This window comes from Cryptotermes secundus, unplaced genomic scaffold (genome assembly GCF_002891405.2).
Source record: "Cryptotermes secundus unplaced genomic scaffold, Csec_1.0 scaffold22, whole genome shotgun sequence".
NCBI classification, from domain to species: Eukaryota; Metazoa; Arthropoda; class Insecta; order Blattodea; family Kalotermitidae; genus Cryptotermes; species Cryptotermes secundus.
This window is the reverse complement of record NW_019742961.1, coordinates 4591963-4611585: the sequence shown is the minus strand read 5'-3', so window position 1 is coordinate 4611585 and position 19623 is coordinate 4591963. Positions and strand designations below refer to the sequence as shown.

General features: G+C 36.5%; 1 protein-coding gene across 4 annotated transcripts in view; it reads right to left on the bottom strand.

Annotated features, from left to right (window-relative positions):
* LOC111873382 (nesprin-1) overlaps window positions 1-19623 on the bottom strand; it is a 410258-nt gene that overhangs the window by 254034 nt on the left and 136601 nt on the right. For all 4 annotated transcript variants that reach the window (XM_023868043.2, XM_023868044.2, XM_023868046.2 and 1 more), the window contains exons 33-44: window positions 18324-18467; window positions 16438-16577; window positions 15977-16175; window positions 15720-15881; window positions 15194-15358; window positions 13838-13997; window positions 11850-12138; window positions 9222-9545; window positions 8589-8784; window positions 5644-5923; window positions 2500-2677; window positions 925-1120 (exon numbers count right to left, since the gene is read on the bottom strand). In XM_023868043.2, coding sequence (XP_023723811.1) covers window positions 925-1120; window positions 2500-2677; window positions 5644-5923; window positions 8589-8784; window positions 9222-9545; window positions 11850-12138; window positions 13838-13997; window positions 15194-15358; window positions 15720-15881; window positions 15977-16175; window positions 16438-16577; window positions 18324-18467 — 2433 coding nt within the window. The remainder of the gene's footprint in view (window positions 1-924; window positions 1121-2499; window positions 2678-5643; window positions 5924-8588; window positions 8785-9221; window positions 9546-11849; window positions 12139-13837; window positions 13998-15193; window positions 15359-15719; window positions 15882-15976; window positions 16176-16437; window positions 16578-18323; window positions 18468-19623) is intronic.

The following is a 19623-nucleotide window of genomic DNA, read 5'->3' as shown; positions in this document are numbered from 1 at the left end:
CTGTAACAGCGTCCACGCAGCTTACATACTGTGTACATTAAACAACGCCAGTGTTTTCATGTGTTTGTAATACGTGCCTCTGATGATGGTTTTTCTTGAACCGAAACATGTAAGGCAAGTGAGATAAATAAGTGACCTAAAAACATTGTTACACTCGACGGATTTTTCATTGACAATTTGTGATTGATAGTGTAACGGACCAAAAATGAAACAATTAAAAAAAAATTAAACAATTTCAATATCACATTAACATTCTCAGAATGGGGATATGCAAGTCTTGTTCACTCTAAACACTACAAGCTATTCATACACATATTATGTTACATAGCTCTGATGTATTCTGTTACAGAGTTCAAAGATGCGAGAGTATACTGGTGAAAGTTGCTTACAAATATTAATACAATGATCCAGTTAATTTTGCAAATACCAGTATGTGTATTGAAATGTTATATAATCATACGCTCTGTTAAAGTTATTAGTAGTCATGAGAAGTTTGTACATATGACAGAAAAATTTAATATCTGTAACTGTCCAATTGGTTTCAGAAATTTGCCTACTAATCACAAAGAGTTTATATTTATGGAAATTAATTTTCAAACATGATATAAAGTTGGATGACAAAATCAGTGTTATGACTGGGGGAAGAAAGAAAGTCTGATGTCAAATAATTGGGTTCTACTGTAGAATTATGCTACCATATGCCACAGCTAAAAATTAATTTCTCTGTACACAATCAATATTTGAGTATTATAATTACATGATATGCTGAAAAAAAAAATTGAGGTGTATCAATGGAAAAGGAATCTTTAAGACGGAAAGAAGCAATTTAAACTCAAGGAACTAAAATAACTTCTAGGTTTTAGTAAAGTAGTTACTCTATTCTGCAGAAAGCACTGTCACAGACACTTTCTTGTCACTACATACCTGATACTTTTCTAACTGCTCTTGCTTCTCTTCAAGTGTGGACCGTGGTGTATAATTTTTAAGAGCAGTCTCTGACTCTGATAACCAGATAAGGAGCCGATCAAAGGAACCTTCATACTCTGACCACTGCTGGAGCCGTTCTTCTAGCCCATGGAGGACATCATTTAATGCAGCTACAAATTTCTCAAAGTCAAATCTGGAAAAAATATAATGTTAAATACATTAGGTTTAGAAAGGTAAATATAATGGTAAAATTCTGAATAAAATATTACTGGCTTTTAGGATCCCAAATTTTTATTTTTTGTAATCATGAGGTTTATGAAAATAGTTCATCAGTTTCTTTTCATGTACGAGTATATCAGTTCTTTTAACTGTGATCTAATATTATCTGAATATACAATGATATATCAGTTTTTTTTAACTGTGATCTAATATTATCTGAATATACAATGATATACATAACTGAAAATACAAGTGGTGATAGTAAAAATACAATGTTTTGCTTCCAATCTTTCAGATAAGCACAAAATGCTGAGAATAGTCACCTCCACTCTATGCTGTCTTATATTTATTAACAGATGTTACATTAAAAACCATTTTTCTTCATTCACATATAACACCATCTTACAGCATGTTACAATGACGCAGTATGTCACATTTTGGCTTTCTGAATACATGATTATTCACCTTTTCAACATTATTAATAATGCTGTTTTTTATTTAAAACAAAGTTTTGGAGACTGAACTCTGTCTCTGACCTCAAGTAAAAACCTACTCAGTTAGGCCCAATCAACAAAGCTAGTCCCTTTCTCCACTGATAGCCATGCAGCGATTATCCAGGTGGCATGTATGGACTTTAGTTAATAAATGCATACAAAATAAAAACTGCACACAGAATAAAAACACAAAATTATTAGAATACTGAACAATGGCATAGTAGAACGTGTTAAAATGAAACTCATAATAATGTTAATTCAATGAAAGTATATCAATGGGAACATAGTAGTAGAATTGATATTGTATACAACAATTAAAAAATAATAAAGCAACTTCAATAATGATGATATACTATTTTCAGATGATAAAATCCTTCTGGCCAAATTTGAAGATTACCTTCAGTTATCAGAATACAATTTGAATAATACTGCTGTAGAATTTTCAATGGATACGAATAATGAAGAATTAAAATCATGGCTTTCATGGCTTGAAGCAACTGGAAGCATATATTTGCCTCAATTAAAGGGCAATATAACAATTTAACAGAAGTATAAATTCAAGAATTAGCAAAATTTATAAAACAATACAGAAGAAACTCAAAAAAATATGGTAAGAAATCAAGCTCTCTGACATGATTAAAAGATCACCCAAAATATAAAGAAATTTGGGAAGACCTTTAACCTATGGAAGTAGTCTGTTTTGTAATATCCATAACGGAGGAGGAGGACAATGACGACTATGATTACTTAATATATGACATGTAGGGCAAAATCTAACACATAATCTGATGTTTTTATTATATATAATGCCCTTTTATATGAGAAAACAATGGTTAAAGAATACTTTAAAGGTACTTACTTCAGATTACCTAGGTCTCTTTCCATGGCTTCTTTTGCTCTGAGTGGAAGCTTGTCTACCTTGTTGGCTACATGATCACTAAGAGACTTGAGTTTTGCTTGGCCTTCTGGAAGACTATCCTGAATCTCCACTACCTTTACTAGACGAGACTGCAGAGCAGGCTTGTTGCCACTGTAATCTGAAACACAACATATTATGAATATACAAATACAAGCACAACTGCATACAACTTCTTTCATATGTTGTCCACCATTATATGAAAATTACAAAACTGCGCTTTATTCGTTCTTGCCCATCACACTAGAAAATTGAATCAAAGAATAATTGATAACACAATCTAGTGTGATTCATTTTGTAGACATATATTGCCTTTATATGTTTCGGTAAGCTGACCATCTTAAGAAGACATAAGATCAACATGTGTAGGAACTACTATTACAAAGTTTGTAATATATTTATATAAAAAGCTAAAATCTTAATGTCTTATATTTAAGATCTTGAACTGAAATGGCTTGTGTCCTTGGGCCTCTTCGGTTAAAGTGGAAAGTTTGGTGTTATTTGGAGTCCTCAGAGTTCCTCACAGTGATGCCCCCCTCTTAGCTTGTTACACTTCTGTAGCACTGTGATGTCTGGTTGTTTCCTTTTTGCTGTTTTGAGGCACGGTTTTGTTGTGTGCTGTGTGGCATATTTATAACCTTGTTCCCTGTGCCACTCCTATGGTCATGTACTCATGTCTTTCACAATGTCAAACATGTTATTCTGGTTATCATTTCCTTTTATGCTCTCTTCTTCGTCTATTAATTTACGAAGTTGTTTAAATTGATGGATACAGTAATTTTCCTTCATACTCATGATACTGCCTTTTCTAGCATATTCAATCATTTCCATCATCTGTTCCATTGGCCCGTATTGTTGATCTTTACCCAATATGTGCTGGTTTAATAAAGAAGAATCAGCTCTTGCCCAGCCCATATTAGGCAAAGATCATCAATATGGGCCTATGGAACAGATCACGGAAATGATCAAACATGTGATGCCTGGCAACAGTTATGTAAACACAGTCCAACACACAACAATAGATAGGCTGTGTTTTGTATATCATCCACGCCAGGCTCAGTGCTGCTAACAGACCAATCAACTCACAGTCTGACATGTGGCATGCGTTTTCTGTGTGGCCTGCGCCATGCAACAATAGAGGGGCTGTGTTTTCTATGTGTGGTATATGCTGAGAGGATATGAGAGAATACAGGAATTGGAATTGACTTCACTTGAGCTCCGAAGTTCCAAGGGAACAGGCCAGAAGAACAATTAGAAGACGTAGTGTGTGTGATGTTACATGTGCTGTAGTACATCAATATTGGGAGTGTGTAATTCAGTAAGATTTTTATAGTTCCTGTGTTATAAATCCACTGCCTGGAAACGGATAGTGATGACGGGTGGAAACATACTGAGAAGATCAGTGTGGAGTGATTATAAATTCTGTAAATCAGCAAAAGTGTAATAATTACTTGTAGTTATGACCTGTTAGGTGGTTAATAAATCCAATTACCAATCTGAACCACATCTTTAGTCACTGATACACATAACAATATATCAGTATACAGACTGGGACTTTCAACACAAAAATTCAGGAGGTTATAGTCCAATGAATAACTAGGACATGTATATCAATATACTAATTGATTTCTTAAATGACAGTCATGCTACATGTTTCGATCCTATGACCAAAGTCAGGCATGTATAAGCAAGCAAATGCAGCAGTGTTCATTGCTGAACTGTGTTCTGCAATGGATCCACTGCCATGCTGTAAAAACTGTATAAAAATTTTAAAACACTATAGAAATTTGTTCATAATTTATATTTTATAGTTTTAATAAAATATATGGCAGTATGAGTCTAGATGTTTGGGTTGTTATGTCTTTGTATGAATGGGTGGGAAGGTGTTATGGTGTGTTACTATTGGGTATGTGCTTTAAGAATTTATGCTGCAGAGATGTGCACAGTTGATGCAATGTGCACCTCAGCCTTTCCTGGTATGTTTTATGTTTTTAGGATGTTGTGCAATAAGTGTAGCAGTCATGTTTTTATTGCTGCTGTATAGTAATTATGTCTATGTTATTAGATCTATGAGTTTTGGTAGGATTTCTTGTGTTATACAGTGCATAATGATAGGTTGGTGAATTTGACTTAGTGGTTTTATTATGTGGTAGTGTGTATTACTCTTAGGTTTACAGGGTTCCTGCTGTAGTGTGTTCTCGTTGTATTCAAGGATGTAGTTGGTTCTGCTGTTGAGGATGAACAAAAATACCTGAAGTATGGAGTTTACCAGGTCAGTGTTCCAAAACACATAAATACACATAAAATATTAATTTAAATAACAAATTCCAATTAATAAAATAGCCTCTATTTTATTACAGTAAATTCCACAAACCTACCTCTATTCTACACCCACAGTACACTAACCTAAAGTAACTGACCAGTCATCACATATATCCTAAGACAACACCACACATATTACACCACATAATCACAACCCTAATGACCCAGATATCACACTGACAAAACAATGCAATCTATGACAACAGGCACACCTAAATCAACCCAACTATACTCTATTTTATTCAATTTAAATAACTTAATGTATAACACTCAATTTTTAACTTTTAACTTTAAACTTCAACACATTATAAAACAGTCACATAGTATATACCCTGAAATTCAATAAAATATTTACATAACATTATGTACTAATAATGGATCCATGTTAGTTGAGCAATACAATTACATCAGTATATATTCATATTAACAACACAAAGATGATCACTTTGAACGAAACATGCAGTGGTATGTATACTAAAAACTAATATTGACACATTAATGTTTGCTTTATTTACTCACAGACTGTTGTGTTAGAGCACCCCTGCCCCTTTATAAGTAAAATGTATGTTAAAGAAACGAAATACTTTAAAGATGAACTCCAAGTAGGGTTAACCTTAAGAGTATTTTATTTAACATATGTTCTGCTAAATAAGCACATGCTTTACTCATACTCCCATACCATATATACGTATATATACATATATCACTTAATTATGCCATGATTTGGTTTATTTATATACCTCATTATCTTCAAGGTATCCTTACCTGAATAGCCTGCAAGTCTATCCCAAAGCTGTTTCTGGTAATCTTGATGTGATTTCTGCAGGTCATGAAATTGCTGGAATAAATCTAGTGATTCTTCAAGTTCAGTGATTGTGACCAGTAAGTTATTAACCAGTTCTTCATAACGTTTCTTGATTGAATTGACAGTTTCTTGCACCTCCTTTCCTCCTTCTTTGTCATTAGTCAATTGCACTAGGGCCTGCGCTTTCTCAGTCACAGCTTCAATTACACGTTTATGGGATATGACTTCTTGAAGATTTGTCTGATAAGAATAAATAAATAAGAAAAAATAAACAAATGATGCTTTTACAGACCCGAAATATTGATACATCTGAATTTTGAAATTCAAGTCCAAATTTTAAATGTACATGGAGTTATATAAGATTCTAATAAATATTGTAATAAGGAAGGATCCCACTAAATTGCTTCCCTGATTATCCCAAGCCACTGCAATTTCTCATCCTCTTTCTACATGATGCATTAGTTGTATCATATCACTAACAGACATGCTGATCACTCCAAACAAATCCAGGCAGGTACAACTACACAAGGGCATCCAGTGCAGGAATGTGTACTTCTGGCATATGTAATTTTACACAGTACTGAAAACATGCCAGATCAGCAATTTTACTTGTCACAAAATCCACTCGTTTCTGTTCCCTTCTTCATGCAAACACTGTCATACCACAGATCTGTGGAAACAATACTTGCATTTCCCCATAACTAAATATATGATCAAGAAAACCATCCTGACACAAAGCTAAATAAAATATGGCAGATATTCAAAAACCTGGAGAACAAATGTGGAGTTAAGGTCTCAGGAAGACATCACTAAAAACGAGTGTTTGGTTAGGTACTATACATTCCACTAGAGAGATCTGGATTTGGGAAAAATGTACATGTTGTGTGGGTCTAAAAGTGGGTATGTGTTGTCAATCATAAAATACACTGAGATGGCTACCAAACTCGAGAAGCAATAGAGTTCTTCTGCATTCTCATAAGTTGTGATGACACTTCTGATATCCTTCCTGGGCAAGAGATATAGACTGACTGCTGACAATTTTCACATACCCCCACAGCTAGCATATAACCTTATTTCTCATATTACAGATTATACATATAGTACAGCCAATATGACCAGAAAATATATGTCCTCAGTTACAGGAAAAAGAAAACTGAAAAACACAGAGGCAGTGGCATTCCAGAGGGGGGAAGGTAATGTTCTTGCAATTGAAAGATAAGGATACTACTGAGTATGATAGAAAATGCAGAAATGGCAAGAGTAGCAGGTGACCTAAAGAAAATTATAAAACTTCAATCAATCACTAAGTATAAAAACCCAATGGAGGAGCAGATCTTACTGACCAGTGCTTATCAACTTGTGCTGTTAAATAGAAAACAAAGTACTACTATTAAAAGATATTCTTTCATCTTTCAGAGGTGTTTCTCTGAAACTCCGTCTCATACTGTAAAGTAGGAAATAAAGGAAATTCTCTGCATTATAGACTGTATGAAACAGAGATGGCTGTTGAGAAGTATCATCTGCAGATAACTGCACAGAAGGCATGATAAACAGTAAAATCTCAAACTCTTCTTTGCCTATCAGAAAGACACTTCCTGAATACATACGCCCAATAGAAAAGATGGAAAGCCCAACAAGGTAGTGTGAATGTTCAGATGACTGTGAGATGCAAGAGGCAAGTGAATCAAAAGAAAGAGTCCATAGTACTGCCCAGACTATGATGTTCTCCTCTGTGTAACTCCTTGCTTCTATGCATACTGCACCACTCCCATCTACCTCAGAACAGTCCTTCTCATAATACCCTTAATGTCAGTGTAAAATATAATACCATTTATGGTGTACTGAAATAATTATATTACATAATGACACTCCAGGCTTTCTGTTATGCTTGAAAACATAAACCTGGGATATCTCAAGGATAATTAACAGAATCCATCATTTTACGAAAACTCAATTTATAAATTTTCACTATAACAAAGCATGTTAATTTTAACCTATTTATCATTTAACGAACATCATTTTCAGTATAACAAATAACTTATGGTTGAAAGTTCAGAGACTTCCACATGCAAACTATATGGAAATTCCATTTTTGATTCATGAATTTTCACATTATGAACAGTTCATGGAAGAAATTACTTTCATAAATTGAGGGATACCTGTACAACGATATAACTTCTTACAATGTAATTATGTGCTTGAAATGAAAGCTCATTTCAATCACTTTATTTCTTTGGGGTTGTCACAGAAATAAGTAAAGAAACGGATTTACTTGGGACCGAAAATCTACAAAAAAAGACACCAGGAAAAGTTACATGCATTTTTATGACATGTTACATTACTCATTTCTGTAACAAGACCATGTATTTCATAGTATTAAAATGCTGATGATTTGGAACACCTTTGTAGATTTCTAACTCTGTAACCATGATCATTAAAACAGTATTAACTCAATGCCAAAAGCTTTTATAATACTAGCGTAGCATGGAGGCCTTGGGAAAATCCAAGTATTCAGATAAATTTTAACCACTTTCTTATTGCTTTATAGAGAATTTATATTTTCATAATTGCTGCTTTCACAAAATCCCTGACCACTGCAGGAGGTGCATGCACTTTGAAGCTTACTACAGAAATATAAATCTTCAGGCTTTCACAGTGGCTTGTAAGAAACGGTTTCCATTCTTTGATAATAATACCACACTGTGATTGGTTAGTTTTACAACATTCTAGAGAATCTAGCTGCTTCCATCTTCATGAAAATGTCTTTACCATTAACATGGAGACAGCAAGGTCCTATGAAGCATCAGCCCACCTACTCTCAATTACTTGGATTTTCTACAATTCAAATAATTTTCCACATTCCAGTTGCTTTGCTTAAAAGTCTGAAGAGTACAATATTTGTTACCTTATGTTTAAGTAGTTTGGAGCGCACTTCTTGTGTAGATGCCCAAGAGCCAGCAGGATCTTGCTGAAGAGTCTTCTCCATGGCATCAAGCCAGGCCAGTGTTTGCTGTAAGGTCTCCTGGTAGCTGCTCCACTGCAAAGACTGAGCATCCTGCCTCTTTTGCTGTTCCTTGATTCCTTCTTCCAGCTGGTCCCATCTAGATAACACACAAGAGAAACAAGAGATTCTAATTCAACTAAGACCAATTAGCATACTGCTGTGCTCTGTAACTAACTTACTGATGTGGTTTATTCGAACAATTGCTCACTCAACATGGTTACTCCATTTCCCACCTCCTCAACTGTCTCCCTCCATCCCTCTTCCAGTCCTTCTCATACCAAACCCCTCTTGCTCTCTCTTCCCCACCCCCTCCCCACACTTGTCTGGTGAGGTTATTTCCTTCAAACGGCAGCTACATATACAGCTGAAACAACCATTCTACTGCAGAGAGTCAACTCATAGAGTCAATACGAGGGTTCTGTTGTATCTACAAAGGCTCCCCTGAGAAAAAAGGCTCATCATTGATAATTACTAACAGAACTTCAGAATTCATGCATAAAATATCTCAACAGCTAGATTTGTACAAACTCTTACCTGTCTCTCACTTCCCGCAGGTCTTGTCGTATCTTTTCTCTGCCCTGAGCTGCTGTATCTGGGAAGAGTCGTTCTCCCAATGCTGTGAGACTGGTCAATTTGTGAGTGGCTTGCTCTCGTTCTGACAAAAGTACATGCAGTCTATTTGACTTTGCTTCCATGTTATTGGTTGAACCCTCTTCCCTCAGAGCTGACAGGTTTTCTTCAAGGGGTCCAAGCCAGGCTACTACTTCCTGGAATTTATCTTCATACACACGATGATCATCCACCAAGCCTTGCCACCGATTAATGACCTCTTTACTTAAAACATGTAACAATTGGTACCTGAAATAATAAAGTATTGTCAAAAATATTCAGAACTTATCTTTATTATGATGCATTTTAAAATCATAAAATTTATACAAAAGTTATCACAGATACACATAAAAGACAAAATGTTGATAGTTCATTTAAGACATTTTTTAATAATATTGTCACATGTTGGGTGTGTCACATGACAAATAACTTTATGCCATATTGAATAAAGCGAATTTATTGAACACTCGCTCTCACACTCACACAATTCACAATTACAATTACTGCCATCGGCAGTATCACAATTACATCCACTGCACTCGGCGACTTCATGATCCGCACTGTGTCACTCTCTGGTCACATATTGCTCAGCCGGCTTTTTATACCATTCCCTGTTGCCTCGTGTTACAGCAGTGTCCCCTGTTATGTCTACTTCTACATTACTGGCTCCTCCTCTGCTTGAAGTATCTTTTTCCGTTTTGGAGGGGGTTGACCCCTCCACAAGTTCCATTTCTTCATTTTCGGTAACCTACTGGAAATTCCTACTGCTCGCTTCACAGTTTCCAGCTCTAGCATCTTCTTGAGAGTCTTATAGGCCGGTCCTATTTTTCTCAGAGGTGATAGATGTCTTGAGCTGCACCCTCCGATACTGATCGCAGTTGCTCTCTCCTTTCTCTCACATAGCAGCCGCTTGCCACCTGGGTCCTTAATTCAATTTTTGCATTCAGGTCTCGTTTGATATCTCCTCCCAAGCATCCGTTCTTTTGGGATTCCTTGAACCATATTGCCATTGCTTTGTTCATAATGCCTGTGTCCTGCATAGCATGTAATCTTCCTTATGGCTGCAGTTACTTCTTTCTGCGGTCCACAATTTCCATGGGTCATAATTTTCCTGAAGATGTTCCTCTTGTGCCATGCCACTTTTGCATGATGGGGCATCTTCCTGCAGGCGGCAGCCAACTTCATCCAGGATCCACAATCTCCTCAGGTCAGTTTCTTCGGCTCTCCACGTCACCCTGCAGCTTGTTAGCCCTATGCCTCCCCTTCCGTCCTTTGACCGGTTTCACTATGGCATCTTCGTTGGGGGCTTCTCGTTCTGCCGCCTCAGGTTTTCTGTCCACTGAGGTCAGCTTTTCCTCTTCTAGACACGCCTCTGTTGTTTCTTGGCAGGCCATCGTCTCAATATCTCTTTCCACTTTGGTTTTGGCCACCATCTCCTTGCTGCTGATGCCCATCATTTTCATCATTTCCTTCAGTGCTCTACACTCGGCCTGTCTGTCAGCCTCCAATCTGGACAGCAACTCTTTATGGCCGGCCTCCATCTTAGCTTGGTTGGCATCTAATTTTTCCGTGATTTCCTCTTTGTTGGCCCTCAATTTTTTTAGCAGGAGTTCCAACATCTGTTGTGTGTCCATTTTTCTTTTTGCAGGATTAGACTCAACGTACTCATAAATTCAACTATTCGTTGAGGCATGTTTAAGTTCGTAAACCACTTCTGACACCAAATTGTCATGTGTTGGGCATGTCACGCGACAAATAACTTTACGCCGTATTGAATAAAGCGCATTTATTGAAGACTCACTCTCACACACACAATTCACAATTACAATTACTGCCATCGGCAGTATCACCATTACGTCCACTGCTCTCGGCAACTTCACAATCCACACTGTGTCACTCCTGATCACACACTCTCTGGTCACATACTGCTCAGCCAGCTTTTTACACCATTCCATTGCCTCGTGTTACAGCGGTGTCCCCTGTTACGTCACAGTGGTAAGTGCTGTTACGTCACTGAGGGGGGGGGTGGAGTGTTGACGGGCCTGTTACCGTAGCAGTGACAGCGCTCCGATGCTGTTACAGCAAAGCTGGCGGGGGATGGGGTGTCCTGCATAGTGCAAATACGTCACAATATTTTAAATTACAATTTGTAAACCTCCAGTCTACTAGATAGACTTTAAAGGATTCTGATGATGGTGTATGCTGTACAGAACTATAAGGTATATTTTGGACTCTATCCATTGTCTGGTATATATATAAGACAAAAAAACCACAACTTTTCGGGGACTGGATCTGTCTCCGCCCTCAGGTGGATGGGGCCAAGATAGACCTACCCAGTTGGGCCCATTAGAAAGAGCTAGTCTCAATCACTGGACAAACCCTGGTCAGTAGAGAACAGCCTATAAACACATGACAACAGGTTCCATCATTGGGAGTGATATTTTGTCTTATATATACCAGACAATGGATAGAGTCCAAAATATACCTTATAGTTCTGTACTCCAATCTCCTGCTTATAAATACATACTACATATTCCAAAGTAGTTATCACACCTGTTACTGATTTGTGAAATAAGTGGTTTGATTCTGTCTGCTCCACTATAATTCAGTAATGAATGTGAGGAATCCACAAAGTCATCAATTTCCTTCTCCTTTGCTGTAATAAGGTCTCTTTTCCCCTTGAAACCTTCCAGCTGTGCTTCTTTCTGAGGCAGTGTTGCTTGAAGTTGTTGGTCCCTGAAGGCAGTTTCTGTTGTACGGAACCACTTTGTGTGTTTATCTAGCTGATCTTCAAATTCTAGCCACTGCTTCAGTGCTGCTTCCAGTTTTGACTCAACAGCATCTAGAAATATGGTAAGTATTTGAACTAATAACACAGTATTCGATATAATTATATAATTTAAGAATACAAGATATTAAAACACATTATGAAGTGCATTTATACAGCAATAATATATATATACATCATTTTTAATCTTCTGAATGTCAATGTACTGAAAACAACTCAGATGCAAAATCATTGCTCATAGGAAATGATTTCTTGACTAAGAAATGTGTCAGTATTGCCTATTAACTCTCTAATAAAATACTGTTTACGATTATATGTTATACAAAAATGTTGTATTGAATAGCCATAATCAAAACTGTAAAACCAATCTGTAAAAAACTGTTCAATTTTCAAGTCAATTTTTAAATTTGGAAATCTTAACCTTAAGGTACTAGGAATCGGAAAATACCAGTAGATGACAATATGATTAATGGAAATTACCAGGGGAAATACTACCATTGCCTGCCTAAGATATAATTCATTGCATGCCACTGCCAAACTAAATCATGAAAATCTGCATCATTAGCAATGGCCAAGCTTCCTTCTGGAAGTATGCAGTGTGGTGTAATAGCCACCTTCTTTCATAAAAGGCAAAAAATAAATTTGTTAACAAAAACGTGGGGGAAACTGAAGGTGGATTTTTAATTTTCCTTAAGTTTAATGTTTTATTTCTTGTGAGAACAGTACCCCTCCAGTAATATCAGATACATGTGCCTTTTATGTAGGAAGAAAATATCACGTGTGTGTGTGTGTGTGTGTGTATGTGCATATATTTTTTTTTAAGAAATAGGTCCTAGTGTGATGTATTATTGTGTACCAACTGGACATATATCATTAGCTTCCACAAATATACTACCCATAATGAACCCTACAGAACATAAGTAATTGCTTTGAAAATCATGTGTATTTTTTCATGACTTATTTGATAATATTTTCAGTATCAAGAACATATTTCTTGATGGTAAGGTGATGACTGAATGACGAACTGAAAGGGAACCAGAAAGAACAGGTCCTGGCCTAATCAACGTACAACCATGGCATTTTACTGGAAAGACTGAGGAAAACAGTGGTAAACATCAGTCAGAATATCCCTTATACCAGCTGAGATTAAACCAAGCACCTCCAAAATACAAGGCTACAGTGTTACTTCTAAACCAGCTTGTTCAGTCAATTACATCTTGATAACATATTTTTAAATGATATGGTGAGTTCATTGCAAGTACAAATCTTGATGATAAAACCCCCATACAATTAATTACTATATCCCCCCCCCCCGTGCACACACATATACATTATCAAATGAATCAGCAGCAGCAAATTGGGACCTCATACAAACCCACCATTTTGTTAAGTACTGGAAACATTTCTATTCATGTGAAGGTTGTGGTGTTACATACTTAATCCTGCTGAAATAAGGTTCTCACAACTGTGACTACTTCTAGGATGTAATACTGTATAATCTGATAGAAGTTCAATGATATTTTGGAGGAACTCACTGCCTCCAACTTCAGGCTCGAATAGTGGAACAAACGAGAAACCAGCAGGCAACACTCTTCTTGTCACCAACTTCTTGCTGGTTTCTTGCTCAGCTCATGCTTCTTCCCTGAAGACAAAGGTCGTCTATTCCTTGGAAATATCAGTGAATTTCTACCGAACTACATGAAATTACATCCCAGGATACAGTACTTTATGATCTGCTTTTAAATTTACTGACCAACTCTTGACAGATATTCTTTCAAACTAGATTCCAAATCTTCAACTTCTCTTTCCAGAATTTCAATGCCTTTAGGGGCTGTACTTTTGCTGACCACCTTACACAGCTCTTGCAGTTGTGTCAGTTGACTGTTTCCTTGGTTTTCATTGTCTTTCAGCATCTGTAACACATATTCCTATATATAATATAAATGAATACATACAAGGAAGTTTCATGGAGAAATGTCATTTTTAGGAACACTTAACTCATTATGAGCAACTTCATGTACTAGATACTTTAATCAGTTTGTAAAACTTGTACACAATGTAAAAACCTTCCTAGCAATTTTTAAGAAGTATTCATAATATATTTATTTTCTAAGTCCTAACTAACTTCTTCAATTTTTTAGTCATTCTTTCCAGGATTTTCTGTTTTCTTTATATTGTAGTCATGACTAAAACCAAACTAAACTACAATACCATTTATTTTGTAAACCAAAACTTTATTTAATATGTATAAGAACATCACTCATGAAGTTTGTCTTCAATCTATACCATACACCTTCCAAACACCAGTCACAGTGCTTGATCCAACTTTCTCAACAGTGGAAAGCAGCCAACAAATCAACTGTAACTGCCTTATACATCAAAGTTTTAACGTATGTGAACATCTGTAAGTTAAATGCCAAGAACTAAACCCTTGACACCATTTTTATGATACACATTGTCCTCAGTCATATAACACATAAGCAAAATTAGGAATAAATTCCATCAACTGCAACAGTGTTATCATGCACTTTGTTCTGTTGGCTAGGTTTGTAGCACAAATTTCTACCTCCTTTTCTATCTTAGTTCCACGCATGTGAGTGCTCTATCACGATTTTTATTGCATATTTTCTTGCTATCTCCTGCCTTGTCTCAGGTGATTAAACAGCTGTGTGAATCTGACAGGGGCTGCTGCCCAATGATTGAGGTTAGCTCTTTCTAAGGGACCCACCTGAGTAGGCGTCTACCTCCCCCTGAATCACCTCAGGATGGAAATAGATCCAGCTTCCAAAATGTCACATTTTATAGTTTCTAGAATACAGGATGAAAAAGTTCAAAACCCCAGTAATTCTGAGTGTTATTAACCATCATCAGAATCCTTTAGAGTCTACCTAAGTAAAGAGCTTTCAACTGCACAGAACAGAAATTTTGCTCAACATTTTGTTATGAATGTAACCTTCTAAATCCAATGTTCTTCCATATTGCATAAGATAACCATCCCCACAAGATATTCCATCAAATATAACCTTAACAGAAGTTATATGCATGTTGGAGAGCTCTACTGAACTGATGTAATGTGAAAATTTTTACCACATGTTCACTTAAATATTACCTTAACAGAGTTTATCCGTTTGCTGATATCACCCTTCTCTCCAGTAACATCATCACAGTAATGTAAACTGTCTTGTTCTGCACTTAGCCAATCTTGGAAGGTTTTACATAATGTACTGAAGTGGCTGTGTTTTTGAACACATTCTTCCAGATTATCTAGGAGATCCTAGAAAATGAAAGGATACAACGAAGTAATCCATATATGTATAGGGTTTGCCATTGCTCTTATTACTAAAATTAACTTATTTTATTATATTGTATATGTTTATCAATATTGTATTACAAATGTGTATGCTACTGGATGACAACTGTAATTCTTAGTTGTGACTGTAACTAGGATGATCTCCACATCCGCACAAGAATGTACTCTCAACAGGATTTATGGAAGGTGAATAAATGAAATTAAATTAACTACATCATTTACTCATCAGCACAGACAAATCATGAAAAATTCTCAAGTATTCTTACAAATACCAACACACAGTAATTACAACGAATAATCTACTAATTTATGTCTTTCTTATTACCTGTGATTTCATGACAATATTTTGAAAAAGCTGTTTAATAGACTGAAGATAGGTGTTAAGGGACTTGTCCTGTGTCTGGTCAACTAGTTGCTGTGCTTTATCACAAACTGATTCAACAAGCTGCTGATGAGACATGATTTCTTGATGCATAATTTTATGGTTCTGAAAGTACAGTACAATATCATCAGTTTACTATCCACAACCACGTCTAATGCTGGCTCCTTAGTTTACACACGTGGAATGACATGAGCAATTACCTGGAGCTGTGCGCGTTTCTCTTGCAGGGAAGACTTGAGCTCAGTATGCTGAGTCATAGCATTCTCCACATCTCTGAGCCATTTGGTCAGTTGCTCTTGAGACAATGTAAACTCAGCAAACTGCATCAAACATTGCTCAAGTTTATGTGTTGCAGCTTGCAGGTCATCAGAAAAATTATCCCATACAGTGCGAAGGGTCCTGCAATAAGACTGTAAGTTTTACACACAGTAGACACCTCTAATAACACTCAGCTGATATGCTGCACTGTTCAAACATTATAAGAAATATCCTTATCAAATGTAATATAATGCAGATGTCTGATAATGTTAATATTTTTCACTCATTCAGCCATGTGATGAGCATTTTAAAATACATCTCAGTGATATCTTGTACAACACATGGTTATGAAACTGCCTATTTACAGTCTAAGTACTGAATCAGATATTAAAGCCTGGAATACCTGAGTTGTTGCCTAATGATTTCTCTTCCATCTGGAGATGTATGAGTGTAAAGCTTCTCTCCAGCGTCTATCAATGCATCAAATCTAGAACTTTCTCTTGACCTCACATCCGATAATTCCCGAATTTTCTTCTGTCGCTCCTAAAAAAAGTTTCATAAGAGTACAGTGATCACCTACATCTCCAGGGCTCTGTTCATTCAGCACAGATGCCAGAAAGTGTTAATATCTATCACTCCCACTTAAACCCCATTCTTCATATCTGTCATCCTCAAGAGCGCACTAAATTATTTGTAATACAAAAATCACTCTGTGTGTTCATATTTCTATTTATATAGATGATCAGTCTTAATGATAAAAATTACATCCACATACATAGGTCAGATAAAAAGTAGTGGCAACACCTCTATAGTTCTGAAATTACTTTATTACCCGAGGTAAACACACTTACATTCCTTCAATATAACCCCCCCCCCCATGTGTACCACCTTATGCCAAATTTGTGGAAGGCGTCGTACACCACTTCTCTTGATGTTCAGCAGTGACCACCCTACAGCACTAATAATCTCCTCTCTTGTGTTGTATCATGTCCCTCACCGTGGTGTTTTCATTTTGGCAAAGAGATCATAATCACACGGACTCATATCGGGTGAGTACGGCGGATGTTGCAGTTTCTCCCATCACCAGCGGCAAAGGAGATCCTTGACAGCGTCAGCAGTATAAGCCCTTGCACTGTCATGAAGGATGATAGGGTTCGTTGCCAACAAGTGTCGTCACTTTCTCCTGAGTGCTGGACGAAGATGATTACACAGGAAATTGCAGTAGTAGGCAGCGTTTACTGTCTGTTGTTGAGGTACAGTGTGGTGCAGTATCACTCCATCTATGTCATATGCCAAAATGAACATCGCCTTCACATTACTCTGTGTAGGGCGCACTTTCTTTGGACAAGGAGAGCCAGGATGCTAACACTCATTTGATTGTCGCTTCAAGTGCGGTTCGTATGAGTGAGCCCAAGTTTCATCCAGAGTGACGATCCTCCCAAGGAAGTCCTCACCTTCCCTCTGGTACCAGTCCAACAAGTCCTGTGCAATTGCATAACATTGCCATTGTTGCACCTAGGACATTATATGGGGTACCCAACACACTGCAATTTTGCAGTATCCAAGAATATCGTGCAGAATGTGGAGCATGGTTTTGTAACATATCCCTACCTCAGCAGCTAACTCTCGCACAGCCCATCGATGATCAGCATCCAGCAAAGAAGCAAGAAGCTGAATTGTGTGGTTGTCAACGTGGGGTCATCCTAAACGATGGCTTTCCTGAATGGCATCCCTCCCTTCATGTAACAATTTCACCCATCGTGCCACTGTGCGATATGGCAAAGCAGCATCACCACATGCTTCTCGCAGTCCCTGATAACAGTTTTGTGCACTACGACCTCATGCAACTTCAATTTTTATCCAGGAGCATTGTTGTTCTTTCGTAAACATGTTGTTAAGGCGCTTGAACTGGACTCCTGCACTTGAAGACAATGCATAATGTAACTCAATGAAACACAACCAGAGCCACTTATTGCATGACTTCAACTGAACTTCTGCTATCAGCTATAGATGGCACTTGTGACACCTGATGCGCATCTTTCATGTTACAGCAGTGTTGCCACTACTTTTTATCCAACCCTTGTACATCACAAACAGTTGCACAAGACAAAGAGGTGTTTTTTACAAAGTGTAAAATTCTCAAATGATTGTTGAATTGATTGTTGTTTGTTCTTTGAATATTTTCCAAATTATGGGTCGTATCAACACTGTCCTCTTAGCCATGGAATGTTCTGTGACAGTATTACATATGGCATCTTCTTCAACTAGCTTCCTCAACTACAGATGTACCTGTAAGACAGCCAAGTCCCCAACTATCTGGCTGAGTTCCTTGAGTTCTTCTTCAACCTGAGACAGCCATCCCAAGAATGCACTGTGATCATCATTGAAACTCGTGTGCTCTTTGACATATTGTTCGTATCTTGATATTGCCTCCTAAAGAGAAAATGATCGAAATTAATTTTCAGCTGCAGAAGATACAGGCACTGAGTTTTTAAGTCTATCATTTCAATATAAATAACAGAACCTGACAATCCATTAGGACTATTTTTACAGTTAATACAAATATTAGAAACTGCTAACACCCAGAAGATCACATCCTTCATAATGAACTGTTATTTATAATTCTATCTAGATTTAATGCCCAAAGGCAATCATTTCATACTAGTAGTAATATGGAAAAACACAAATATACAAAAATTAATTGATTACTGACAGACATATATTACTGTTACATGTTAATTAATAGTTTTCAAATTTTAAGGTTCTTGCTATGAAATGACTGATTGTATATACTGAATTTTTATTATACTGTATATTTTAATTTTTAAGTCCTGATTAAATGTATTATATTTGGACTGTTGAATTGGGTATTTAGGTCTTTTGTATTAATTTATGATTGTGACAATGATAAGCATATATCTGCATAAATTTGATCATGTTTGAGTGTTTTATGTACGAATTTTGTACTGTGGCTGTATTGCATGTTGATGGGTCCATTGTTATGCATGTGTTTATTGTGTATTTTGACATGTTCTGTATCCTGTGGCGTGTGTGACCTGAAAGGATCTGTGGAATTTAAGATGAAGTGAAGTGAAGTGAACACTAGTCATTTTTAAAACTACTATTGTAGGATACCTATACTTCTTTAGTTATGATTTTACTGTTATAGACAATGTTAATATGTATTTCATTATGATAATAAGTAGCAGTGCAAGTGTTACATGCATGTTCTATTTAATTATTTAATTGCAGGTGGGCTCTTTTTATTCTTTAGGTGAGTATTATGAATGGAAAACAAGGGATAATTGTGCTAATTACAGATAAATAAAACTACACTAGTCATTTTTAAACTTTTATTGTAAGATGCCCATAACTCTTTGGATATGACTTTGCTCTGTTATTGACAATGTTGATATGTATTTTGTTATGATAATAAGTTGCAGTCCGAGTGTTATATGCATGCTGTGTTTAGTTATAGCATTGTATCATCAGTTATTGCAACAATGGTTGTGGATATGTTGTAATATCTTAATGACGTTGTCCTCTGGATTAATTTTATTGTAACTAGGCCTTTGACGTGTTCTATATC